This window comes from Gobius niger, assembly GCF_951799975.1.
Source record: "Gobius niger genome assembly, chromosome: 8".
Taxonomy (NCBI): Eukaryota; Metazoa; Chordata; class Actinopteri; order Gobiiformes; family Gobiidae; genus Gobius; species Gobius niger.
The window spans coordinates 15,092,515-15,118,748 of NC_136859.1; the positions used below are offsets into that span (position 1 = coordinate 15,092,515).

The 26,234-nt window shown below is 42.1% G+C and overlaps 2 protein-coding genes across 5 annotated transcripts in view; both read right to left on the reverse strand.

Annotated features, from left to right (window-relative positions):
- Window positions 1-615: 615 nt before the first annotated feature.
- Window positions 616-7,239, reverse strand: nradd (neurotrophin receptor associated death domain). Its single transcript, XM_079562042.1, has 6 exons — window positions 6,864-7,239; window positions 3,781-3,913; window positions 3,173-3,526; window positions 1,623-1,839; window positions 1,242-1,384; window positions 616-993 (listed from the first exon to the last, which is right to left on the reverse strand). Exons 1-6 carry the CDS (start codon window positions 6,924-6,926, stop codon window positions 683-685), a joined length of 1,221 nt encoding a protein of 406 aa, XP_079418168.1. The 5' UTR covers window positions 6,927-7,239; the 3' UTR covers window positions 616-682.
- Window positions 7,240-11,570: 4,331 nt separating this feature from the next.
- The window catches only part of nbeal2 (neurobeachin-like 2), a 35,618-nt gene continuing 20,954 nt past the window's right edge, over window positions 11,571-26,234 (reverse strand). For all 4 annotated transcript variants that reach the window (XM_079560832.1, XM_079560833.1, XM_079560831.1 and 1 more), the window contains 27 exons: window positions 25,634-25,790; window positions 24,820-24,963; window positions 23,245-23,571; window positions 21,849-21,998; window positions 21,538-21,695; window positions 21,335-21,459; window positions 21,129-21,246; window positions 20,400-20,557; window positions 20,186-20,319; window positions 19,997-20,104; window positions 19,829-19,924; window positions 19,606-19,730; window positions 19,276-19,416; window positions 19,072-19,202; window positions 18,875-18,984; window positions 18,680-18,797; window positions 18,511-18,608; window positions 18,076-18,189; window positions 17,872-17,958; window positions 17,690-17,799; window positions 16,921-17,093; window positions 16,442-16,536; window positions 14,974-15,090; window positions 14,337-14,498; window positions 13,238-13,386; window positions 12,991-13,126; window positions 11,571-12,317 (listed from right to left, as the gene is read on the reverse strand). In XM_079560832.1, the coding sequence (XP_079416958.1) occupies window positions 12,216-12,317; window positions 12,991-13,126; window positions 13,238-13,386; window positions 14,337-14,498; window positions 14,974-15,090; window positions 16,442-16,536; window positions 16,921-17,093; window positions 17,690-17,799; window positions 17,872-17,958; window positions 18,076-18,189; window positions 18,511-18,608; window positions 18,680-18,797; window positions 18,875-18,984; window positions 19,072-19,202; window positions 19,276-19,416; window positions 19,606-19,730; window positions 19,829-19,924; window positions 19,997-20,104; window positions 20,186-20,319; window positions 20,400-20,557; window positions 21,129-21,246; window positions 21,335-21,459; window positions 21,538-21,695; window positions 21,849-21,998; window positions 23,245-23,571; window positions 24,820-24,963; window positions 25,634-25,790 (3,643 nt within the window). In that variant the 3' untranslated portion in view covers window positions 11,571-12,215. The remainder of the gene's footprint in view (window positions 12,318-12,990; window positions 13,127-13,237; window positions 13,387-14,336; window positions 14,499-14,973; window positions 15,091-16,441; window positions 16,537-16,920; window positions 17,094-17,689; window positions 17,800-17,871; window positions 17,959-18,075; window positions 18,190-18,510; window positions 18,609-18,679; window positions 18,798-18,874; window positions 18,985-19,071; window positions 19,203-19,275; window positions 19,417-19,605; window positions 19,731-19,828; window positions 19,925-19,996; window positions 20,105-20,185; window positions 20,320-20,399; window positions 20,558-21,128; window positions 21,247-21,334; window positions 21,460-21,537; window positions 21,696-21,848; window positions 21,999-23,244; window positions 23,572-24,819; window positions 24,964-25,633; window positions 25,791-26,234) is intronic.

Here is a 26,234-nt window from a genome sequence, read left to right on the forward strand (position 1 = left end):
TTTACAAAGAGCTATTTGTATTTATCAGGCACCAACTTTGAGAAAATGTAAAAAACCTGAAATGTAAAGCATCATTGATTTTAAACCGATGGCCTCATCAGAAGCAGCATCAAGTCTGTTTCACTGGAGCTCAGGGTTTTGCAGTGTGTGAAAGGCAAACGCAGAGAACTTGAAGAAAGGAAAAGAGACTTTGGGAAAATAAAACTGCGCTACCACAGTGGTTTATGGGTTGTGGCTCATAAAACAAGGCTAGCCATTTAGGGTTATTTGCTACAAAAGCACAATGCAGACATGGAATAAAACTGATTACTGTTCACATCACTATAAACTGAATCTGAATCACACTCATGCATCGTGTGTCTCTAGTCCCGGCCCCCGTCACAGGGCATGTTCCCACTATTGATGTACTCTGTACATGCTGATGAGAGCGTCCTGTGGAAGAACACGGCTGTGACCAGGTTCATGTAGTGACTGCTCAGACGGCGAGAAAAAAGAACGGTCTTGACCACAGCGCAGGAACAAGGCTCCTCTGCATGTTCCCCGATCACAGTACCAAGTGTCTCACTGCAGTTCTTTTACAGCTCCAGTGTCTTAGGAGCAGATTCTGTGATGGTCTCTTTAGTGACAGGGGGAGAGAGTGCGTCCTGTCAGATCAGTTCAGTCTGTACTGCTCACGGTGAGGTCAGACCACAGAAACTCCCTGTGAGGGCGACATAAGAGCGCTCACCACATCGGGCCGCTCAATTCGGGACAGGGCCGAGCTCAGGTGTCCCAGAGTGGAGCCCTCCCTCTGGCCCCAGTTAGAGAGGAGAGTGTGAGCGGGGGCTTCTCCTCGTTCAAACAGCTCCAGCTGCTCACACTCGTACCCCAAGGCCACCCCGAGCTGCCTCCAGCCGGGACCCCCCTCCTGCAGCAGGCCCTCGATCTCCTCCTGTCTGTGCGGGGGCAGGTTGATGTACAGACGGTTGTCCAGTTTGCTGTCCCTCTTTGTGCCTGCGATAAAAAGAAGCCAACACTCAGAAACTGTGCTGAACATACAGTATTGTGATCTAAAAAGTATGAAAAGTACATTATTCCATATCATCAGTCGTGCATAACTATACTATGTCCAACTACTGTGTAAAGCATTCATTAACAACTTGCAGAAGCAACTTTTCCAGGCTATAAAAAACAATGGCTTAATAACTGGATGTCACATATTCCTCTTTTTACATTTGTTTTGCAAAGGCCTTTGGTCTCACCTTTGCTGGGCTGATGGTCTGGCAGACTGTGTGAGTCCAGGAACACTCCACTGTCACTCTGGAGCTTCTCTGCCTCGGTGGATGTTCCCACCTCAGCCGCACGGGCTTTAGTCAGAGCCCTCTTCTGCTTACATGTCCTCCAGCTAAACGCATAACCAGATAGTTAGTCACCCGACATGGAAAGACATGAGTAGTCTCAGATAGAAGGTTAACATTAACACCTGTGTGATTAAACTATTTTTCCTTTAAAATTGTAACTTTTTTTTCATCCGTAATCTGCCTGCTGCGATCACACAATACTTACCTGCTTCAATTATAAACTGTCTGTTCAGAACGTGATGTCAAGTGACCACAAACTATTGGATATGAAGACTCGCTCACCATTTATAAGCAACGTAGACCAGCAGTCCCAGCACCACCGCGGCCAGGATGGACACATAGATGAGAGTGTTGTTGCTGCTGCTGCTGCTCTCTTCTTGTGGAGTGTATTTGGGCGACCCCGGGGCTTGGCTCACATCCTCTTCCTCGATAACCTCGTTCAGATTGGGCCGGCGCGGCGCTTCGGATTCGGGGCGGGACAAAATATGCAACTTCCTGTCTGTGAAGATAAAACGTATGGCATTTTGAGGTCATTAAACTGCATCACCAAGATACCACATATTATATTGTATGTTTTAAGGATTGGAACAGGAAAATTGTTTCTTCCACATCAGGTTTAGGTTTGTTAAGAGCAACAACTAAGGCCTAATGTTGACGGTTTCAGGTGATGTAGATAACGCTTGTTTGTAGAGTAATAATAACCCCAGTCAAGTTGCTCCCCTGTGGATTTCAAACAGTCCATTGCCTCTGTCTCCTGCCTCCTGCGGTCTGCCCATTTTGGATCAAACGCCACAAGCTACTTCATCTACCTCCAGGGGTCAAAGCATCACGACCTCTGAACTCTGAGCGTGTGTGTACAGATGACCCAGGCAAGTGTAGCCATTTGGGATCAAGATGATTCTAAGGACTTTTATGTGTCGCTTCAGTTTTTCCTTCCTCTCATGTTTCACGGATGGGGCGTTCAGACGACGTGTGAGTGCAGGTGCTGAACACATGTTGTTAAAGCTCCTACATGTTTTGCATTATTTGGCTTTTTTTTGGGGTTGGTATTTCACATTGTATCACAGCACATGATTGGCTGGCAATGAGGGAAGTGAAGCAGTTTGGAGAAAAAGGCTCAAAACAACAGATGCCAGCAAGAAATGCTTTGGAGGAGACAGATCTGGTGAAGCTATTAGGGCTACACAAAAGCAGCGGACCACCTCATGACATCAGCACGTGGGGGAGCGAGCGTTTCATGCTCTTGAGGAAAAACTGAATATGCAGGATTACTAAAACAGGCATGAATAAAACAACTCCAGATCATAATCATGTTTAGATCATGGCTGTGCAAGTAATGTCCATTTTAATTGTCTATATGGAGTTTTTGGCGGGGGCTTTGTGCCTCTGGTAGGGTCTCCCATGTCAAACAGGTCCTGGGTCAGACAAAGAGCGGTTCAGAAGCCCCTTATGAGAGACCAACAGGCCCGGTTAGAACCATCCTTCTGTGGACCCACCACCTGCAGGAGGAGCCATAGGGGCTGGTGCAATGTGATTTGGGCAGCTCCAACAGCTGGCCCCACGACCCGGCACCGGACAAGTGGAATGGATGGAGGGATATGGAGCTTTTAATCATCAGGTCTGCAGCGATAAATGACACTGATTCTTATTTGTTTAAGCTGAGGTTTAAATAGACTTTAATCTATAGCTATATCTATTTGTTTTATATATGAAAAAAGCTGAATATCTAATATTTATAACAATAAATATGAGGGAATAAAACCAGTATTTTATTTCTTCACAACCCATGTTAAAAGCTAATAAAAGTCAGCTTCCATTTACTCGCTACTTACCCATGCACAGAGTGTCAGAGTTGGGCATGCAGGCGCGGATCTCCACCTCGTTTTCAGAGCATTTGGTGCAGTTTAGGCAAGGTTTGGTGCCGGTTCTATCCTCTGTAAAGGTTCCCAGACCGCACGTCTTACACTGGGTGTCTCCCTGGGGCCCGCACTCCCGAAAGACGCCCTGGCCGGGATAGCATCTGGAGCACGGCGCGCACAGGCCGTGGCTCCGTAACAGGAAGAAGCCGCTGTCGCATTCGCAGTGAGTGTCTTGAGTGGCTGAGCAAGCCGCCACCGTCGGAAGTCCAGTTGGACATTGGGTGCACTGTAGACACGGCTCGAGACTTTCAGATGAAGAAAATGTCCCTGAAAGACAGAAAAAAGTGTGATTTTTGTTTTTTATTTTGAAATTCAGCTACATATCGATGAATATGAAGAGACAAATGGCACGGGCTTCAGTGATTCTGTGTGTGGACCGTTTAATGATGTTGCTACATTGATTGTGAAGTGAATCAGCTCCGATCATTTCACGCTATCCTGTACTGTGCAGCCCCATTACAGACAAAGCAGGTAAAACGTGTTCTGAATCGGTACAGTAAGGTTAGATTATAATCGCTCACCCTGTGGACATGGCTCGCACTTGGTATCCTCTTTCCCACATGGCACTGTGACTCCGAATCCGGCGGGGCACAGGCTGCAACACTGGCCCGATTCAGTCAACTGACCACTGGCGCAGGCATCTCCAAGGGAAACCTACAGTAAAAACATTGTGCGGTTAGATAAACAGCTAAGGCCTACGCGCAGCAGCAACAAGTCATTTCATTTTGCTGCTCAATGACACCAGAAATAGCGCTTTTTGGGAGAAACATAGACAGGAAGGAAATGACATTCATGCGCTAATCGGGGCCCGAACCAAACTGCTTTTATCTGCATACCTGCTCAGCCCGCAAGTGTTCCGGCAGTCCTACTATCTTGGACTAAGTAATGGTGAGCAGGTCTGAGTTATGAGGGATACATGAGACATTCCTGACGGCTTGTGCTGTGGAGCTGGTGCCTGACAGGAGTGGCTGGCTTTAATCAGCTGGCTTTGGCCCAGAGTGGAAAGTATCAAGGCGTAAAGGGGGCAAACGAAAACACAGGAAGAGGCGAAGAAAGAAACTCGGTCAAGACGTCCCACTCACTTTAGGACAGAGGTGGGTAGAGTAGCCAAATATTTACTCAATTAAGCGTAAAGTAAAGTAAATTTCAAAGAAGTACGAAGAAGAACGCAATTCATACCAGAAACAAAAGCAGGAGTACAAAGTGTTTGATGAATTGTGTTATTACGAAGTATACCTAAAAAGCATTACTATGTCGTTACTCTTTTATGGTTGATATTTCCTACCATAAAATTGGAAAACAAGATTGTAATGAAGGTAAGGTCCAAAACCCAATTTTATATGATTGTCCTGTTTTAACATAGGGCCTTTGAAGACACACTCTTAAGTTAATATATAGCAGCTTGCTCACACTAAAGTAAAAACTCATGTGACTGAAGTACAGCTCTTACTTTGGGAGTGAATGACAATGAAAGTGTGAATGAAGCGAGTGTGTTTATTTCTTCACAGCAGAAAAAAAAAAGGAGGGAGAGGGGGATATAAAGGAGATAAACGCCGCCTCGGGCCAGGGTGTCAGTTAGCCAAGGCTGCCCAGCATGTGAGTGAGTGTTTGGGTGAGAGAGAGGCCTTTGAAGTCGTCCCCCCCCCCCCCCAACCGCACAGCCCTGCAGGTGTGTGTCTGCGGAGGTCACTATTTCACCAAGTCCCTCCCTCAATCGTCCAGACCCCGAATTAATGGCATCTTAACCATGCACACGTTTACGAGGCACTGGCCCGGGGGCTGACGAGAGCAAACAGATGTCTAACATCTCACCTCCTGCAATGAGGAGAGGCAACAGCTAAACAACCTCCGTGATGATGTCTCTCTCTTCTCTCACTCTCTCTCTCTCTCTTTCGCCCGCACAGACAAACTGACATGTGTGGACCTGTAGAGAGCCCACCGTACACTCAGACACCAGTCACAAACACTCATTACATTTACCAGAACAGTCTACTCACAGAGTGCACACCTTATCGGATTCAGAAAATACTCCACTTTTGAAATTGGGCCAGCTCCACTTCCAAAAACAACACCAACCTTTTATTGCCCTGAGTGGAGTCAAGTGATATCTCAACATCAAAGCAATCAGGCTCTGTGATGTTCTGGGAGGTTCAAAATTACATTATTCTTTCTTCATTTGTCCCACAGCACCCGCCCACCTCTTTTAACAGCCCATAGGATATACAGATGTCAGAGGTAACTTGGCTCACACATTCCCGTTAGTCCTGCGTTTCGGTCACATGATTTTCCCAATACGCTTGTTGACATTTTGAGGACTCACTTTGCAGAGCCACATCATACATGAGAACTTCGTGCAACTCTTTTTTTAAAATACATATCTTATATTATAATCCGAAACAAATGACTTCTCAGATCTACAGGCTATTATTTAACCCAGGGGTGTAAGTCAGGGGGAAAAGTCGTCCTGCAGTTGCTTTTTTCAATGAATGTGAGAAAGCCTCCTCTGAAGGGATTCCCCAGTGAGAACAGAGGGACCACCGAGGGGAGCGGCTTTCAGTGCGGCTCTCAACTGCACGGCTGTCGGGGCCACTCAGTCATCACGGCTCTTACTGCTCACACACACACACACATACAAGTGGATGCCTGGGACAGTTTCAGACCTTTTGAAGTGACCACATTTAAAGCGTATCGCCTGGAGTTTCCACAGTTAATCTAATCTGCGTGAAAATAAACACACAAAAGGATGACTCTCTCTCTCTCTCTGACCTAGTAGGCCTATAAGCCGTCACAGTCAAGCACCAGGGGAAGCTGTCTACACATAATGAACATCCAAACAGTTCTGATTACAGTCTTTTAGGTGGCCCAAGCATATGGAACCCATTAAAAAAAAAAATGGGGGGGCTGTTTCCACAAAATTGTCAATAAAAACAAAGACACTTGTGGTCCTCGAGGATGCTTCCCAAATGGCTTTCCATCGCCTGCATCTGTAACTGGAAAGTCACGTGACACACACCCACCACAAAGTAGGAGAAAATGATGATAATTGCTTGGCTCCGGATATCCAGGGCCTCGCTCACCCTAAACGCAGCTAATGCGCCTAATCTGCAGGAATTGCCCAAAACATGGAAAGTAGACGTGTAAAAAAATAAATATATAAATAATAGCCTAATAATAAAAAGAATGGATGAACGAATTTTGGAAATACTGGAACCAAATGGACTTGACTCCTGCAGTGCATGCGTGTTGAGGCAGGACCACAAGCCCCAAAGGCGAGATGAGTGTCAAATTATTGTCTGCGCCTGTGCGTCTTCTGTTCACGCCGATATCCTTTAAATACCACGCGACCACAATTCACAAGAGAGGCTATAATTTCCTCTAAAGATTTATGTCCATAATCGTGTCCAGTGCTCACAGAAGCCGCAAAGACGTTTTCGCGACAGGACAGTGTGGATGGAATCGCGAGACGGTTTCAACAGTTTACAACGGTTTTCAACTGTTTCAAAAGTTGAGCAAAGTAGGCACGCTAAAACTAAATCAAAGCAATGTATCAGGGTGAACAAAGAACGGGAGATTACGACAACCGTATGGCAATGAACTCACTTACTTTTATAAGTAGAAGCGCGCAGACGACCGACACTCTCATGTCTGCAGTTTTCCACATCACCATCGCCAGACAAATTGCAGTGTCTCAAAAAAAAATCTTTCCGCACTCTCACAAAAGTGCACGTAAAGCGGCTCCCATCGACTGTAGGCTACACTGAAACGCGTAAAAAAAAAAAAAAAAAAAAAAGCCTTCATAAAAAGTTTTGGTTCCACGCTCTCAACAGAAAGCTCATTGTCGACTATGCGTCGTTTTTACGCGCATGAAAAGTTGCGGTAAATCCCGAGGGGATCGTGGCACGCGCTTGTTCTTGTTTTGAGTTTGTGAAGCTTTAAGTTTCTCGATGTGTCTTTCTCTCCTGTGGGTTTGGCGACACATGAGCCAGAAGCCCCAAAACTCCCGAAAGAAAAGTCTCTCTCCCGTGCCGATTCTCCTCCCATCGCAGCGCTTTCAAAAGCCGCGCTCTGATTGGCTGCATCCCCGACACGCGCTGAACTCAATGCACTGATCGCATTACTTCGATGCTTTTACAGTAATAGATACAGGACATAATTTGTAGGGATGACTGAGACTTAATGAGAAGATGAATTCCCTAAAAAATCAACTGCAAATCCTAAATATAGCATGAATATGATGCTACACATAGGTTAAAGTCTTACTATTCTAGCTAAAGTATAAATGTGGCTTTAGGTTAGGCTTTACATGGCCTCTAAACTGATGATTGTATTGTTAATAATCTGTATCTGTTCAGCTCAGGAAGGACTTGTTTGTATCTAGAGTCAATATAATCTTTATTATGTTACGTATATGTTGAATTGAATATGGGGCAGGCACATATAAGCTTTATTGCTTCTGCCTTCTCCATTTTGAGCATCCATAACTGTATATGAATTTTGTGCATTCATATGTATAATGTAAATATAATAATGTATTGTTCTAACTAAAACTCAACTTGTATCTTAATAAGTATAGTGAATGTAAGAAAAACATGTATCTTTAAAGGACCTGATTATTTTGCCATATTATTATTCCCCTTCTGTAGATTGTAAAAGAAATACTGTGCATCTAATTATAAAGCATTTATATCAATTTCATTAACTAGTTTGGGACAGTGACCCTGAAAAGTGACCGTGTGAGTGGTGAAATGTGGTTATAAAATACAAATACATTATAGTTTGTAAGTTAGGATTTTACTAGGAATGAGTTTTGATACAATTAACACATTCATTCATTTATTCGCTCCCTCTTTCATTGCTTGTAAACAAAACAACAATCAAGGCCTTTAAGCTCTGCCATTTTACTTGAAATAGTGCAAAGTAGATAGTGATCTGGCATTACACCTCTTATTATCAACGTCACATCTCTAAAGTAGGTGTCCTGAACGCAGAGGGGCCATAAATGTGACCAAAGACATGAAAGTCACACTTTTTATGAAGCTGCTCCAGGTTGTTATCAGCCACAAAGAGCCACAGGAGAATCAAACAATCTGCTCGTAAAAAAACTACATGTTTGATCTCGGCAATTGAAAAGATTAGAAAACCAACGCAGCCTCATGACATGCCCTGTAAATTCTGCTGAATGCATGGCAGGGGGCCCCGGGACATCAGAGGCAAACAAATGGGAGATGTCTCAGACTTGGAGCTAGTTGCACTTCAAAAGGCCACAGAGGGAGGAGAGCAGACAGGAGGATGTACCGTCTCTACAGGGCTGCAGCTAAATCACACATAGGCCATACGTCTCCTTCTATGATCCTGGCACGACTGACACTATTTATGTGCACTTAAAAACAGCATGTAGGGCCTCGCAGCTGCAACAATGTGAAATATGCACAATTTTCCATTCAGTTATAATGTTATGGAAAGGTGTCCAAAAATGTAGTGTAAAAGGAGAAGCTGTTTTTTTGTGTTCAAGGTTGCTGCATTGTTGACAGACGTGTAAAGGTTTGCTGTGGCTCTTTGCAGAAACAATTGACCTCAGCCAGGCTGCCCCCGGGTCTGCGGCAGGTCAGCACCGTAACTGAGAGTGAGGTGTCAACCCCTCCCACCATTGTGATCCCCTCCACAGAAGACTGCAAATCTCTGCCTCACTTCCCCTATGCGCTGTTGGCTGGTTTCTATTTGGCTGGATGTCTTCAGGACTGTTTTACCACACCCCTCCTCCTCCTCCTCTGGATTGTTCCCCGGAGGTGTTTATGAGCAGGCCGACAGGATGTTCTGCCCACCAGGACATCAAAGTCTCCTCTCTTCCTCACTTGTGACCTTTTCAACTGCAATAGAGTTAACATCACAGACGCATGCAATGGCTGGATTACAGTAGAGTGGACGCTGCTGCAGCCTGGGACCACTTTCTGTGCAGCTGTGGAGCACACACAGCACAGAGGGGGCATTACGGAGCTGTTTATGGAGTGCAGGAGACCTAACATGTACAAATTGTAGTATTAAAGCTTTTTGTATCCTTACACTGTCTTTTCTCACTCTAAATATTGTTTACAATTAGTAACTTAAGACTCACTTGGTCCATCTTTCCTGAGTCCAAACTCCTCAATCTGTCATATAAAGTGCATATAATAATTATAGTACATTTTATTTGTCTAAGCACTCAAGGTCACCTTACTTATCAAGAAAGCACATTAAAAGTACAATGCACAAACATTAAAGCAATGAAACAAAACAATCAACAAGACAATGTAGAGTTCAGGCAAATTAAGTATCCAGACAAACATAATGGCAGCAGCAGGTGGTCCCCTGTCCTTTGACTCTCCGAGACGGCGAGGAAAAACTCAAAAACCCAGTTGGAGAAGAAAGAAACCTCGGGGAGAACCACAGAAGGAGAGATGGCCAGGCTGTAGAGACCCAGGGACAATGGGTCCCTCAGAAGACGAGCCAAGACCGCAGAACGTCCAGTCCTTGTTGGAGCTTCAGTTCTTCTTGTCCAATCTCTGTAGGCTCAATCTCCAAAAAAGAAAATGGACAAATGTTTAATGTGATCATTATTTGGTGGTGATTGGATTCACAAACCTGCCATAAGAATCATTTGGATGAAAGATGAGATAATATTTGAACGCTAGTTTTTCTTTATTATCAGGGGAGATGTTTTTTTTTTCCTGTGGAAGTGATGACAAATATATTAGACTAAACCAAAAGAAATACATCTACGTTTTGACAGTTACCATAGTTACCGCCATAACGTTCTTACTTGCCCCCCAGGCTCTTTCGGATGCTGAACACAACCTATTGGACAGGACAGCACAGAGTGAAATGGGGGGAAGAACAGGGAGAGACATTCAGCAACTTGAGGAGACTGTGCACATGGCAGCAGCACACATGTGTATCCTCAGAATTCTTGTTTGTTTGTTTGTATACTTTATTGTCCCCGTAGGGAATGTCGTCCTCTGCATTTAACCCATCCTTCGATGCCACTGGGGCAACCTGTAAGGAGCAGTGGTCGACAGCAAGTGCCGCGCCCGGGGACCCATCTCCATGATGTGGAGCCAGGCTGATGGTCAGAATCACCTGGCTGGAGGATTCACCTATTGCACATGTTTTTAGTGGTAGGGGAAACCGGAGTACCCAGAGGAAACCTACGCAGACACGGGGAGAACATGCAAACTCCACACAGAAAGGCCCCGTCCTGGTGGGAATTAAACCTGGGACCTTCTAGCTGTGAAGCGGAGGCGCTAACCGCTGCGCTACCGTGCCTTGACTTATATTAGAGACATATTATGACACGTTAGATCACCCATTTCACTAATACACACTTTTTTCCCCTTTTTCCCTTGTTATTATATTAGTGATCAGACGTAATTAGAAATGGGCACCGGGTGAAACAAAAGAACATTCCATAACTATCTTTGTGAAACCATACTGTACATAAGGGCGAGTCTTAGTTCTGTGGAAAATGTCTATTTTTCCCACAATATATTTATAAACTGATTCTTTACTTGAGCAATATTAGGATTAATAATACTACACACTGAAATAATCTCCTCGGACTGAGTAATAATGAGAAAAACTCACTTGGACTTCATTTGGATCTTAAGTGTCTATGATCATATTTCCCTCTTTTCACAGGGATGTATGTCGTAACTGTGTTTTATAAATTCAGGACTTGTAGGTTGATTCATAGTACTGTGTATACAGCGTAACATATACATTTATTTAACTTGTGTACATTGAACTTAATATATAACTATCGTATTATATACAACAGCAGTGCTCGAGCAATCGTGTCCTGCAAACATTCACATACTTGGCAGTGCCAGTAACAAATTAATTCAACAAAGATTTTATTTTATGGTCCCTGACGCTGGAGCAGCTCATTTGTCAATACTGTATTCCCGAAAGTACTGTAAATCATCCTCACATCAGTCTTTGAAATACAGTTCTGTTTACGCGTGATGCAATGCTTGACGTTTGTGGCTGTGCATGTTATGGCTATTGCTTTGGCATAAATGGCGGCTATTGTTTCTAGCTTGTGGTGACTCTGCAGAACAACTACTTTGTTCCAACCACAGCAGAGGAGCGAAACAGGAAATGAATTCCACAGACAGAGTCCTCGCCGCTCACATGTCTCATCACAGCTTCAGATGTTTTCAACACTCTGTGAACTGTACAGCCCTAATGCAGTCCACTATAATGACTGCAGTGGGTTCAGGACATGCCTCTGTTTATATTACTATGTTGAAGTCTGAAATCGATAATCAGGCTTATCCTGAGGCTGTACCTTTGTTTATAAACCACTATATCCAGTCAACAAAAGCCAAACGATACACTTAGTGATTTATTAGATTCAGTGTTTTTACATGGCTCAAAATTGACAGAAGAAAGGCACTTACCGAATAATAGAATTGCAAAAGAGTAAAAACAAATCAAGAAAAGAAGCGACATTAAAAAGGCCTTTTCTGGATAAGGCAACAGAAGGTTTCCACAATCATGGTCCAAAGAGTGAACGCAGCATCCAAGCAAACAATGTAACAGTTCAACATTTCTCAACAGCATAATCGGAAAACATAGACACTGTGGTGCTGCGGTGCACTTTTTCTTCAAGTTTCCAGGAGTTTCATATTTTAAAAAGGTGCCATTTTGCAGTGGACAGTGGATTCTGGAGCATATGGTATAATAGTGAACGTGTGAAGCCAGAGGAGCGCACTATTCCTTATCGAGTCACTGCTGATATACGACACTTTGTAAAAACTATCTCCAAAAGTTCATCTTCATCCACAGCACAAGGCCTCTCTTTGGAATGACGCTGATTAAAAACGTTTCTTATAAGAATAATTGATAATAAAAGTGCTCAGTGTATAGGTGCTGCTGCTGCACAGTCCAGCAGGAGGCGTTTTCTCCGTTATCGTTTCTCTCATTTGCTGTCGGAGGGATTGTATTCGGTTTCGCCCGCGGACACCTGAGAGATGCGACGTGTGGAGCCCCAGAGGCGTCGCGAGAACTGTCCCGAGCGAACCTGAGCACAGAGAAGCGCTTGTTAATCCTCGCTTTAGGGCCAGAACAGACATGCTACACCAAAGACAAGCTATTCTAATGGTAACAGGCAGGTTTCTCCCGGTCGTTTAGCATATGAGTGCCCCTCCTCCACATTCTCACACACTAGTGCTATTTGTTGATGAAGATTTTGTCACATTATTACAGGGTTTATGCAGGCAGAAGCAAGTCAAATTGAATGCTTTTAAAAGCCCAAATCCTATATTTTAATGCCACAAACACAGAAAACATTCAGTGCATATTTACTTTAAGATTTGCTCTTTCAGTGGAAAGAGAATTGAGCAAAGCAGGCACCGTTTGAGCAAATAAAATGGCAATTGAACATGTTTTAGACCATAATTTAGTATTTTCATAAATTAGTTGTTTAGTAATGTCACAATTTTCCAAGAAATTTAGATTTAATGCCAGTTTGAATCCAGATTTTGGCAGAATTACTTTTAATGCTCTGCAGGAACCCTGTATTATCACAACTTCAAACATCTGACTAAGTATATAATAAATGTGCATGCCATTTCATAAAAGAAAAGTAAAAAGAAACATTTGCCTAAATCTTGATTAAGCTCAATTAAAATTTGTCAAAATCAACACTGGACCGGATGAGCCAGTTCCTGCATCAAAGATCTCCCACTTCTCACCTCCTCTGGTTTCCCCGCCCCCACCACGATCAGCTTCCCGTCCTCCAGTCCCACCAAAATGTGGCTGCACTCTTTGTTGACAGACACGCTCCTCACTGGGATCTTCAAGGCCAAGGGAGCGACCGCAGCTTCCAGACTGTCAAACACAAAAAGAGAGGTTCTAGTCTATAGTATCACAATTACAGTACAGGCGTGACATAGTAGTTGACCTGTAGTGATGAGGTTATGTATGATCTTTGTGACTCACCTGTGCAGATGCCTAATGTGCAGACTTCCCTTGACAGTGCCCAGGATCACATGCTCATTCATTAGATGGAGAGCAGTAACTTGTTCCTCCATTGGCTGTGAGGCCAGCAAACAACCATTGACCGAATACACATGGACGGCGTATTTTCCCTGTACAAACCAAGAGAAAGACATGCATCCTTTAATATAAAACCAGCTCTTTAAAAAAAAGAACAGTAGCGCCCCATGCAAGATTACAGTGTGATCTCCATCTGTGAGATCAATAAAGTACCATCTTATCTTATCTTATCTTTAAATGCCATAGAAACTAACTCTAAGCCTAACCTCTTAACCCCCACCTGAACAGAGCACATTTTCTCCAGTTTGGCATTAACCAAATCTAAAGGTTTCTTGAAAGAAAGGCATCTAAAAAGTGCAAAAAATAGACTTAAATGATGAAAGAAAAATGTAATGAAATAGTGACGAAAAAGTGACAAAAATGCGACGAAAATTACTAAGAAATGACGAAAAGGCGATGAAAAAGCAATGAAAAAGTCATTAAAAAGTGACAAAAATGCGACGACAAAAGTGACGAAAAAGTGATGTAAAAGTGACGAAAAGGCGATGAAAAAGTGACGAAAAGTGACAAAAAAGAAACAAAAAAGCAATAAAAACTTAAAAAGCAACAACAAGTAAAAAGATCATTTTAGTCTTAGCTTTCAAATGAGTCATCACACTGTTGCTGTCTAGTCAAGAAGCTTTTAGATTTGGTTAAAACTGAACTGGAGAAGCTGCGCTCGGTTAAGGTGGGGAGAGGCTAAAAAAGACAGTTAAGCTTTGTTTGAAACATACTTGATCAATATACAATAAACAATATTCAGTGAAATACAGTCTACTCAGGGTAAATAATATAGAATTACACTAGAAAAATAAATGCATTTACAGATGATAAATATTGAGCCTAAAAATGAATTGTTTCTTCTGTCATTTATTGAAGAATGAGTCGCTATAGTGATTATAAAACATGTCTGTCCAGAGTGAAAACAGGTGCAGCTATCACTGGTTGCAGTTTAAATCTCAATGTGTTTAACTTTGACACAGCACAGTGGTGTAGTGCGCACCTTTCTGTAGGAGCATTCCTCCAGCGACGTCTGCACTACAATGTGGCCCTCCATCCCGACCTGCAGCTCAGAGATCGGGGCAGGAACATGGCTGTCACCGGGAGGAAGGAGGCTCCGCAAAAACTGGCCTCTTCGGACAGAGTGCACAATCACAGTCCCATCCTGAAACAGCAAATATACTGAGCTCAACATTTCACCAGCTGCCATAGTTAGGTTCAGGAAAAAGTGTATAATAGGTATTAGGTATAAGTAAGTATATTCCTCTTTGGTTATGAGTTCCAGTCACAATAAAGATAGAAGAAATAGTTGTACTCATACTATCATGGGTTTTATAAAACATGAGGCAGTATAATAAAACATATGAAGAAATGAGGAAGAGTGACTGTAACTGTGTCAGCGTTCTCAACCTTAAAGATTTTTCCTTTTATTGAGAACTTCTGTTGGACGTCGCTCTCGAGAAGCCTATTTGCATGAACAACATCTGTTTCATACTTATTAGGTGTTTCCTGTCACTGGTGCACATTAACGTTAGGCTGTTAGATGAACACAGTTTTCTTCTTTTGTTCAAGCTGTGCATCGAGGATATCAGAAACCCTGTTAATGCCACGTACAGTATTATTTCGAAACAGTTTCTGACCTTTGACCCTGAGACAGCCATGTCCAGTTCAGTGCTGATGGCCACGCAGGTCACTTCTTGGTCATGTCCACAGAGCACCTGCACAGGGCGATTGGAGAGGCCAGAGGAGAATCCACCCTGAGAAAAGAAAGGAAGACAAAGCATTCATGACTACAGTATATGTTTGTGAGGTAAAAATCCCCTCATACACAGATAGCACAGATATGCAAGGGAAGCTCACCCCCCCCCCATAAAGAGTGAATGTATAATTGTTACAGTGCTTTTGGTGACGTGTCCGTGAAAAGCGCTATTTGAGAGATAAAATCCCTTTGTGTTAAATTGTTAAATGTTGGAGTAGTTAAAAAAGTATTTACTGTTGCTAGTGCATTACATTACAGCCAAACTGCAGACGTTTAAATAACCAGAATAATACATGTAAATTGTCCATTTAGGTTTTACTGCTTTGCTTTTGACTAAAGGTACCGGTTTCTTTAAGTTAGTCCTCTTCTTTATTTTGATAACCCACAGCAAAAATAGCTCTGTCCAGGTGAATGTGAGCAAGGTCGTGTAAACTGTGATAATTACAGTTTAACTACTGCTTAGTTGCTCTTGTGACACAGCGGCATTTGTTATTTCGCAGTGTGGCTTTAATAATTATAGAATATTGCACTTCGTCCATTGTTGCCTGTTAACTAAGCAGTAGAAATGATCTCTGTAGCTAAAGCTGCTTTTCTGCGCCGAGTTCGGGAAAATACATCGTTACCATGGAGATCCGCCATGTTCGTGGCTGTTGGCACACATTTTCCACAGACTAACATTAGCTAAAACTGTAAACACTGTGAAGAAAAAAGCTGTTGAACAACCCTGTTGGCAGTTCAGTCACTACTGGTAAATACATCTAAGACAAGTGTTTTAACGTTTCAACCTACAGCTCAACTTTGGCTTTACCCAAATCTAAAAGCTTAAAAAATATATATGAAGCATCAAAATAGCAACAAAAACAAGGATGAAAACACAACCAAAAAGTGTCAATAGAGTGACAAAAAGCAACAAAAACATGACCACAAAGCAGCAAAAAGTAATGAAAAAGCAACAAAAAACGACAAAAACATCATGACAAAAACACATCAGAAAAGTGACAAAAAAAGCTACAATCACTTTTGTTGGTCTTAGATTTCATTTGAGAAGCTTTTAGATTTGGGTAAAGCCGAACTGGAGAAAATGCGCATGGTTCAGGCGGGACTAAGAGGTTAATGTGAAAAATAACCAATATTTAACTTTCAAAAAATCTTCATTAGTTTATTTTTGCTGAAAATCCCATGATGCTTAGCGGCATGGCAACACAGTCCAGGATAACTAAGGTGGGAATAATGTGGATTTATGATTTTGTCTGAGTTAAGCTGCTGCCCATTCGTTGTGTGATAATGTTTATGCTAATGTTTGTGCTCATGTCTGTGCTGATGAGCTGAGAGAGATTAGCGGTGCTGACCTGCTGTTGGACCTGCCACACGATACAGGAGGTGTCCCTTGAGCCAGAGATGAGGTAGATGCCACACAGGTCCAGGGCCAAACAGGTCACAACATCTTTATGAGAAAATGTGAACAAATAAAAATGTAAAACAAATCACAGACTCAGGTTTGACACACTAGCATTGGCATTGTATGTATAACAACTGCAAATATTCCCAAAGTGTAGAAAATGGGTACTATCTGTGCACGCAAATCACCAATGTTGCCAGCAGAGGGCGCGTTGGAAGCAGAATACATGATGCTGAAAACAATAGCTGCTGGACATGCTTTTTAGTGAAGGTAATTTGAGTGTTCAGTGATCAGATGAAGGCGCAAAATACTCTCTACAATTTAGTCATGGTTTAATCTATTCCACACTGATCCAATGTTTTCCTCGTAATGGTGTTTAGATTTAGGGATACTGAGGGGGTAATAAAGATGTCAGTCCAGAGTCCTCACCGATGTGCCGACAGATCCGCCCCACCAGTTTGCCCTTGCCCAGCTGCGTGACCCGGAGGCTGCAGTCCCAGTGGCCCCCGCTGAACAGGAGCCGCCCATCGTTCGACACCACCAGCACCTGTCTGCTTATGTCCACTCCGGGGGCGAAAGGGCCACTCAAGAAACGCTGCATCCTGAGGTCAACGTAGAGTAAGATAGGATTATTTTAGTTTCATAAATCAATCTGTTAAATAAGCTATAAAGCTAGTCCAAAGGAAGGCATTAACAGTTCAGATGCTCCACAAAAACCCTCTTATAGGATAAGAAACAAAAAGTACAGCGGCATTCAGCAGTTCATAGCAATAGCAAATGGCTGTGCAGATGAGATCACAGACATAAAAGTGTCTAAAGAATTAGGCCCTCTGTGAAACTGAACCTTCACCTCTTGATGTCGTCTGAGGCTTTATGGTCCCACAGAGTTTATCGTAGGATCCATTAAGGCAATTAGACAAAATTAATTGTTCTCACATGTGTCACAGATGAAACGCTGGGGCCACTTAAGGCGTATCATTTAAATGTGTCTCCAAACAATCGAGAACAGGAAGTCAAGAATGAAGAACCATATGTTGGCTACACTATATAAAACATAGATTGGGTTTACAAGTAGCAGTAAAATTATAAATTGAAACTACACAAAAACAAAACAAAATGGTGCTGTAAATAAAAAATAAAAAAATTGGATTTCAAAAGTGACCACAAAATCACATGATGGATGATGTATTTCACTCACTTGGGATTATTGGTGGTGGGATCCTTCGTGAATGTAAAGTAGTTGACTATGTTTTTGTCAAATGGAAGCCAGCTATGAGTCCCGATCAAACCATTGGCGCTCACGGTCACCTGGAAATAAAGTATACAATTATAACTGCAAATAAGTGTTTGGAGAGCCATGTATAATGCTGTTGTACTTACCAGTGTGTCTGAGCCGTGGATAAGGAAGGGGTGGTTTTGGTTCTTTGGTACAACAGCATAGACCAATGGGTGGCCTTCGCTTATAACCTAAAACACATTGGACAGTTGTAGAAAGCAGATTAGACAGAGTAAATACTGTATATCCAACTGTCCCTCCACAAAAGGCCTTAACAGTTCAGACTGCACAAAGGAATGTGGCTGCACCTCGACAAAGGGCCTCAGTTTACTGAGCTGATCGAAGATATTTGGGGGCAGAGTGTCCAGGCGGGCCTGCCGCCGGGCTGCGTTCTCAGCCGACATACGCGTTGGGTGAGGCTCCTGAAACACAGCATTTGAGTTACATTTCTCGAGTAACTAATTGGTCACACATTTTTACAGCACAGTCATAACAAGGTAATTGGATGGAATTAAGATGATAACTAAAAATAACAAGAGATAAAACATTTTGCAGCCCTGTTTCCTGGTAATTTCCTTGACTTTACTTGATTTGTCACATATTACTATGAAATTAAATAGTATGTGTGTGTCCTGTTTCTGCGTAATTACATGTTATTGCACATTTATAGGTGTGCTGTGATATAAAGTGCATCCTATTAATAAAAACAGATCAGAATATTAGAAAAGGCTGGGATATCATACTTTAAGAAGCTGACAGGGAGTTTGTCCAAAGTTGCTAATAATTCCTTCCAATGCTTTACGTTCAGTTTCATTTGCAATGGCATCCAAATCTACAGCACCTGCAAATACACGAGTAATGTTGAGATGTTCATACGGATGAGGATGTTCTCCCAAAGTGAAATCTCTTTACCCTCATAAGTGCAGTAGTAGAAAACATTAAGCGCCTCCGCAGCCTCTTCTCCTCTCTGCTTGTAACCAAAGATGAGGTCGATCCACTCGTGGAGGTGATTGGACACGTACTCAGACTCCTGTTAAATGTATGTTAAATACTACATTAGAACAATAGTTTTACAAAGGATCACTTCTAAAGCCGTCTGTCACTGACCAGAGCCTTCCTGTGTTTCCTGATGAAGTCCTCTCGGGATGAGGCCCAGCGGGGCAGCAGCACGTCGTTCACTGGCTCCTGGGAAATCTGTAATCTGCCCAGGTCAAAACCTACAACGCATTAAGAAAATGCAATCCATATTTTCAACATGTGGATGGTACATTGTTGAAGAAAGGAAAAGAAAAAAAAAAGCTAACCGTTCAAGTTTTGTAGAATTTCTGGGAAATAAAAGAACTCAGGAATGAGCTCTTTGACATCAATTGGATTCTCCATTCGAGATTGCCACGCTGCAGCCACTGAGTGGAACTGTCTGTCTGCGCAGTCAAACCTGCCAAGGACACAGCAGATATTTAAAACATCTGACGATATTAAACACTTGGCTTATTACTATCAGGCCTTACTTGCCGCTCTGCAGCTGTATGTGCAGCATGGTGAAGGGCTCCATACGGATCATGTAGTGCATGACTCCAGCAGCGTTCGAATAGTGTGTGCCGTAGTGGAACTTGTCCACAGTGCCAGTGGGGTCTTCAAAGCTTTCATATCTGGCAAAATGAAATATTAACATACTGATCTAAAGATTTTTTTTTTTTTAAGTTTTCACATAAGAAAAAGGACAGGTGCAGAAACTTTAATGCAAACTCTCCTTTTTTATGTGAAAGTAAAATTAACTCATCTTCCTTTCAAAAGGGTGGTAGCATAGGCCTTTCATATATGGACAAAGCACCACTTACTTTTCTCTAACATCTTGAGCGTGACGTGGGTTGACGACACCAATGGGTTTGGACAGGTCTCTGAAAACCAAAGGATCATCAAGATCCAGGATAGGAGAGGTGTAGTCACACAGGACCCAGGGAAACTGCAATCAGGAAATGAATATAAAATTCTATTTATAAATGGTATAATTCTAAGCAATATATATAAGGAAAAATGATAAGAATAGGTTTATGTACGTACAACAGGATACTGTGACAAGTCGTTGTACGTCCGACCAGCGATGGTGTTTAACTGCATCAGATATTCAAAGTTGGAGATTTCTCTGCAAACCCATTTCTGTTGATAAAAGAAACATTTGGTTATGCACCACAATAGTCAGAAAAACTGAAGAGATTAACAAACAAACACCTGTGTGAGACCAGACGCCTTCAGCAGCTCTTGAGGTGAACGAGATCCAAAATAAAACAGGTTGGGAGGCCTCAAACCCAGGATCCTTGAGTAGACTTTGTTTCTCACCTAAAGCAAAGATAAAAAACAATGTTAGTAATCCGACTTTAGAGCATGCTCAATATTATAAACACAAGCTGTTGGCTCAACCTTCTTTCTGAAGTTGATGAAGTAGTGAGACTGATCAATAAAAAACAGCTCCAGTGCAGATCTTCTCAGATTGTAACGCCTCAGGTGAACTTCTCTGAGATGAATCAATGACCTCTTGAAATCAAAGCCAATTCCTATGAAACAGTCTCCTTAGCACCACGTTGGTATCAAGCATTAATCTGTCAATAAGAGAAACGTTTTAGAGTGTTCCTACCCTCCTCTGTTTCCTCTCTGTCACCACTGCCGTCATAAAAATAAATGTGGTGCGTCGTGACCTCCAGCCGACCCGGGACCACAGCCACGATGGTGATGAGTTCACAGTCTTCAGACAGGACGAGCTTCTCTTTCTGGCTCTCATCTTCCACCTCACCCCTGGGGGTAGGAGAAAACTTACAGTCGACACAAATGGCATACACATCACGCAGTAATTAAAAGCCCATATTATACTGTATATACTGTATGTATTAGGCCTTTAAAAATACTTGGCAGAGTATTTTTTATTTTATAACTATACATAAAGTACACCACAGGGCAAGTGCAGGATTACTCAAACACGCATGAATGATAGTTGACCAGGTGGGAGGAGTTTATGCTAATTCATATTCTTAGTATAGTTTCAGATGATATTTATTAGTTTCTGGCTCTATTTTTTGTTATCTGTGCTATGCTAATTTAAGTGTTGTAATCTAGGTCCTCAGTTTTGTGTATAATCGTAGTAATCAATTATTCCAATGTACTTTCAGATCACCAAACTTTACTCCTTAATAAGAGAGTGGGGTTGCTGAACACTCCAGAAAAACCTTATAGTCCTACAATTCCCCAATATTGGTCCTTCGAGCCGGATCCTACAATTCACTAATATCCTACAATTCCTAAAAGACACTAAACAACAGTTATATTTTTGTAGCGGGAATGGCATTATGCATGTAATTGTTATACTCACTTCTTATCCAAAAACATAAGATCTTCTTCTCCCAGCTGGTCGTCCTCCATATCACTCACTTTCGCCTCTTTAGCAACAGCCAATGGGAGTGGTTCAGAATTTCTAGGACTTTCAGCTCCTAAATTGCAATGAAAAGCAAATAATTACATTTCTGAACCACATTTTGTCAGGAGGATACTAAGCAAAAACCTTATAACTGTACAAACCCATATTGTCTCTGAGCGCGCTGGCCTCACTGTGAGAATCATAGTTAAAATTAGGCACTAGTTTGAGCCGCATCTTTGAGTAGGTTTCTGCGTTGGACAGCTTCCATTGCACTTGTGGCTGAACTCTGGGAGATAAGGCAAAGAAATAAGAATACATTTACATTGTGTATGACATTTACGATAAGGGATGAGATGCTATAAACCTGTTGGCCCAAGCTCCTCTTTCACTGGTGAGGAGTCTGCGCAGAGCTTTCCAGTGATGCCACACCACCCCCTGCTGGCTGGAGTGCTGCTTCTGCCAGCTGTGGTACCGGGAGTTCTCAATCTTCACTCGCTTCAAACATGGCTCAACGATGGCTTCCTGGTTTTACACAAGAGGGAAAACTTTAACAAAACATCAGAAACGTTTTGTTCATCTTGAGTCCTATTATTATAATAGGTTTTCAAGTTCTTGTGACATATTGACACATGTATTCTTAAATGTTGGACAAAAGGTTGACAGTCGCTGCTTTACATGGAACTTGGCCTTGCTGTCTGATCGGTCCTTGTCACGTCTGAAGGCTGTGCTCATGAGGTCGTCGAAGCAGGAGTTCCAGAAGTTGGACATGATGTCGTGGCACCGGCCGAAAGTGTCCAGCTCATACTGCTCTTTGGTCGGCTGCACCTGGACAATAAGCAATGACCACGATTCAGTTCGCAGTGCACATAGATCAAACATGACCAGGAGCATTAACATTTGAGAAGAGACTGACTTTTAAACAGCAAATTTATGACAACGATCATATTCAGGTTTTAATTACAGGGTTTGCTTATTTTATGCAAGACCCCATGAGAACAACATACATCTTTAATAAGGAAAATAAATACTGTAACAGCCCCTAACACTAAACACATACAACAGATTTCCATCAGGGACCAGGACTCTCCTGAAAACGAGAATAAAATAAATCCATGCATCGCAAATACTTTCTCCAAAAAAAAAAAGGCTGGAGAAATGATGGGGGTTCTGAGCTATAAAACAGAAACAAAAAATGTAGCCTAAAGCCAAACGCTCAAAATAGAGCCTACACACACACGGTCTCTGCTTTTAAAGCTCCTCTGGGAGCCAAAGTTATGCTAACGTATTTGAGGATGTTGTAATGTATAAAATTAGCCTAAACAAAAATGATTTATTGAGCAGAGCTGTCACACGGAGCAATGATACACGGTTTGTCAGGCTGGAAGGGAATTGTCTGTTAGTTGTCAGTCTGTTAAACATGTCATGGCACTAAAGTACAAAGACTCTAATGATGCAGCTATGAAATAAAAGGTTCAATGCAAAAAAAAGTCGCCAACTGGATTTAACTAACTGTTCATATCTGGGGGCAGATCTGGTCTAGGTTCAGCAACACTATGGGCCCAATGAATGAGATCAGCTGACAACCTGAACATCCTGGATGACCAGGTTATTCCATCAAAGGGTTTCTTCTTCCCTGATGTTCTGAATGAGTCGTTCTGGGAGCATGAGACAACATTTTCACTCATGGATTGGTCATGACAGAGTCAGATCTTGACTCCATTGAGAATCTTTGGGCTGTGCTGGAGAAGGCCTTGCACAGTGGTCACTTTTGCCCATCATCAAATATAAGACATTGATGAAAAATATATCTAACACTTTTGACATTGCAGAAGCTTATTTTATTGTACCAACTTTTATATACTATTACGACAATAGCACACCTGTGGTTTTCCTGATGCTCAAAGTGACTTTTATTCAATTATTAAAACAGTAGCCACAGCTGCCCTCGGTTAAACTGTCTGCCAATCTGCGCCTACGACCTCTGTGTCCAGGACAAGACACAATTTACAACCTGCATTTTACTTTTAATTAACTATTAAGAGTCCATTTCCCAACAAAAGGTGGTACAAACCTGGTGCTGGTAGAAGTCCTGCCACTCCAGTCTGTGGCAGTACGCCTTGAGGTCCTGAGCGAAGGTGGTGCTTCCATTAGTGATGGGCAGGTTTGGGAGCAGTCGCTGTATCGTAACCGGGTCGGCGTGTTGGTCCAGCAGAGTGCGGACTATAGGCACTAACTGAGAGAATATCTCGGAGCAACCTCCATTGGCATCATCCACCATACCTCCTACTGGCCACAAGGGGGCGCCCAGCTGCCCCAGAAGAAAGCAGACCTCCTCCCAGCTCAGACACATGACAGTTTGGAGCAGGCTGTGCAGCTTCACATAGGCCATCACGCACACCTGTACGGGAAATGACATAACACGTAACTGATGAGAGTCATTCAGCAGTAGAGATCATGTGTCTAGAGTTATATAGTCAAACAGTACTATATGTGCCGTTCATATCAATGAGGTGTGTTTGACAAGTGACAATATTTGTGTCATTTGTATCATATGTTGTGGACTGTTTAGCTTGAGATGTAAATTTCTGTATTTAAATATATTTATTTTTAGAGCAACTCAGGAAGAAAAGCTACAGCTTGACTGCGCAAATGGAAATCCCCATAATAAACATACAGAAATATGCCCTTTAAGCATCGTTTACTTTTAATTTTTTGATAGCACATGTTTCAGTTTTAGTGCAAACTGGAGCACTCTGAAGAAACCCGTGTGACGTAGACATGGCGGGAAGTGAACACAGAGGCGCCACTGCCTCTAATGACTAATGAGTCATTTGCTGCTCAAGTACGGATGTAATTAATTTGATCAGTGCTTAGTTAAGACATGGGTTAATACTTGACTTCCGCTATTTTACTTTTGGTGAAGCTCAGACTGATCTTGGTGTCCTGAAACGGGGAACAGACAGTGTACTTTTCACTTCTTAACTCAAATACTACAGTTTATGTTCCTATAGCACAGAGAACAACTGTGGATGTGTGATTCGCGGTTCGTTTTATTTATGAGCTCAATCCAAGAATCCTCCAGCAGCAGTCGTCCTGCGCCAGTGAGGAGGTGCCCATGTTCAGAACACTCCCTCAGAAGAATGAGTGCAATGCCTTTGAACAGGAACCCATACAAGGCCTGGTACTTCTGAAGCAGTTTTATCTTAATGCTCTTATCAACCTGAATAAATATGTACAGCTCTGTAGATGTATTCTTCTCTCAGGAACACGTCTTAATCCTCGAATCTGATGGGCCACCCCTGAAACCACTATGACAAAGGGATTTTACTTCATAGTTTATCTGAGTCTTAGTACAATAGGATATATTCTTTGTGTGTTTTTTTTATTTACTGTGATTATACACACTTTGAATATTATAGAGCACTTTACTTTTGTAAATATGTAGTCTACAACTTGCCATATTTTCCTGTTTTTAATATATATTTTATTACTAATCCCTTTGATTTCTATTTGGGGTTTAGGATTGGTTTAATTATATTATGGAGGTCTTGGGACCAAGATATTTTCCCTGTGGATCAATGAAGTTTGTCTATACAAATAGTATATACTGTATATTCTTATGTTTTGACAGTGTGGTAGTACTGACCTGTGAGTGCTCCTGTTGGATGTAGCCCGTGATGATGCGCAGTCCGATTTGGGCCATCTCTTTGAGCTCGACATTGCCTGGACTTCCAGGCGTGCTGTGCCAGGCCTGCAACCTGTCCAGCAGGTTCACCACCCCCTCGAAAATCTGCACAAGAGCCACGACAATAGTCAACAACGGACTTTACTCAGCCTGTTTCCACACCTAATGGCATTACTACAGCTACTTAGGGCCTTAACCTGCATTTTAAAAAGTCCTTTGTACTCCTCGCCCTCAGCCAACAAACAAGAATGAAAAGTTCAACAGCGGCCGGCTTTAGCCACGCCCAGCTGCTTTGTGTTTCAAAGATAATTTAATTTGCACATCGCATGCTTTTTATAACAAGCGCTGCTTTCTAATGAGCAGTGATAGAAAGTGAATTGTATATAATATTATTAAGAACAAACAAAAATAACATTCAACGTGTTCAAAGGTTGTTTGAGGACATCTAATCCAAGAGGGCTGCGGTTGTTGTCAGCACAGGAATGTAGCCCTAATACTTTGCTCCATAAAATACAAATGATGGGAGTCAACCCGAAAAGAGGGAAAAAAGATTTACCTTATGATGATGATAACTATTAATAGATTATTAGCTGCTTTAAATTTTTTTAAGTAAATTATTTATTAAGAAAATCATCAGGAAAATTAATGTTCATTGTCGAACGTGACCATGAACACTTGTGATCATACCAATAATGCCAACTGCAAAGATTTTGTAACAGTTACATCCCTAACCTCTTTCATTGCGGAGTCATTTGAAATCGCATACAGTAAGTACCTTTTCACTCCACAGTGTGCGGTTGTCAGTGCCCTCAGAAAAAAGGAAGTCCTGCAGCAGCCGGAGGAGCCGCAGTAAAATGGGACAGAACGGCAGAGACACGCCCTGGGCCTCCCTCAGGTCAGACAAGGACGACTCCAGCATCATCTCCAGAAGACTAACACAAAATAACAGGGAAGACACAGAACATAAATAATAACAATAATAAGAATACAATATTCCTCATTGTACTGATAACTCTGTGTTTTAGAACCCTAACAAAAGTCATGCGATTCTTATATTAGTTTGTATTGGCCGGTTCTAGACAACATTTCTTGAGAATGGAGAAGAGATTGAATAGTAAACCCGAACAATTAGATTTACAGACATTTTCGTATTCTGACACTATAGGCAAGGCAAGTTTATTTGTAGAGCCCAATTCAAACACAAGGTAATTCAACGTGCTTCAGTTATATAAAACTAAAAGAAGGCAGATAAAATCAATCCATAAAACATCAATATAATCATTAATTACAGTAAAGAAGAGTCATAAGAACATGGATTTGAACATTGTCAAAGTTGAGGCATGTGTCACATCCTCTCGGAGTTCATTGCAGATTTT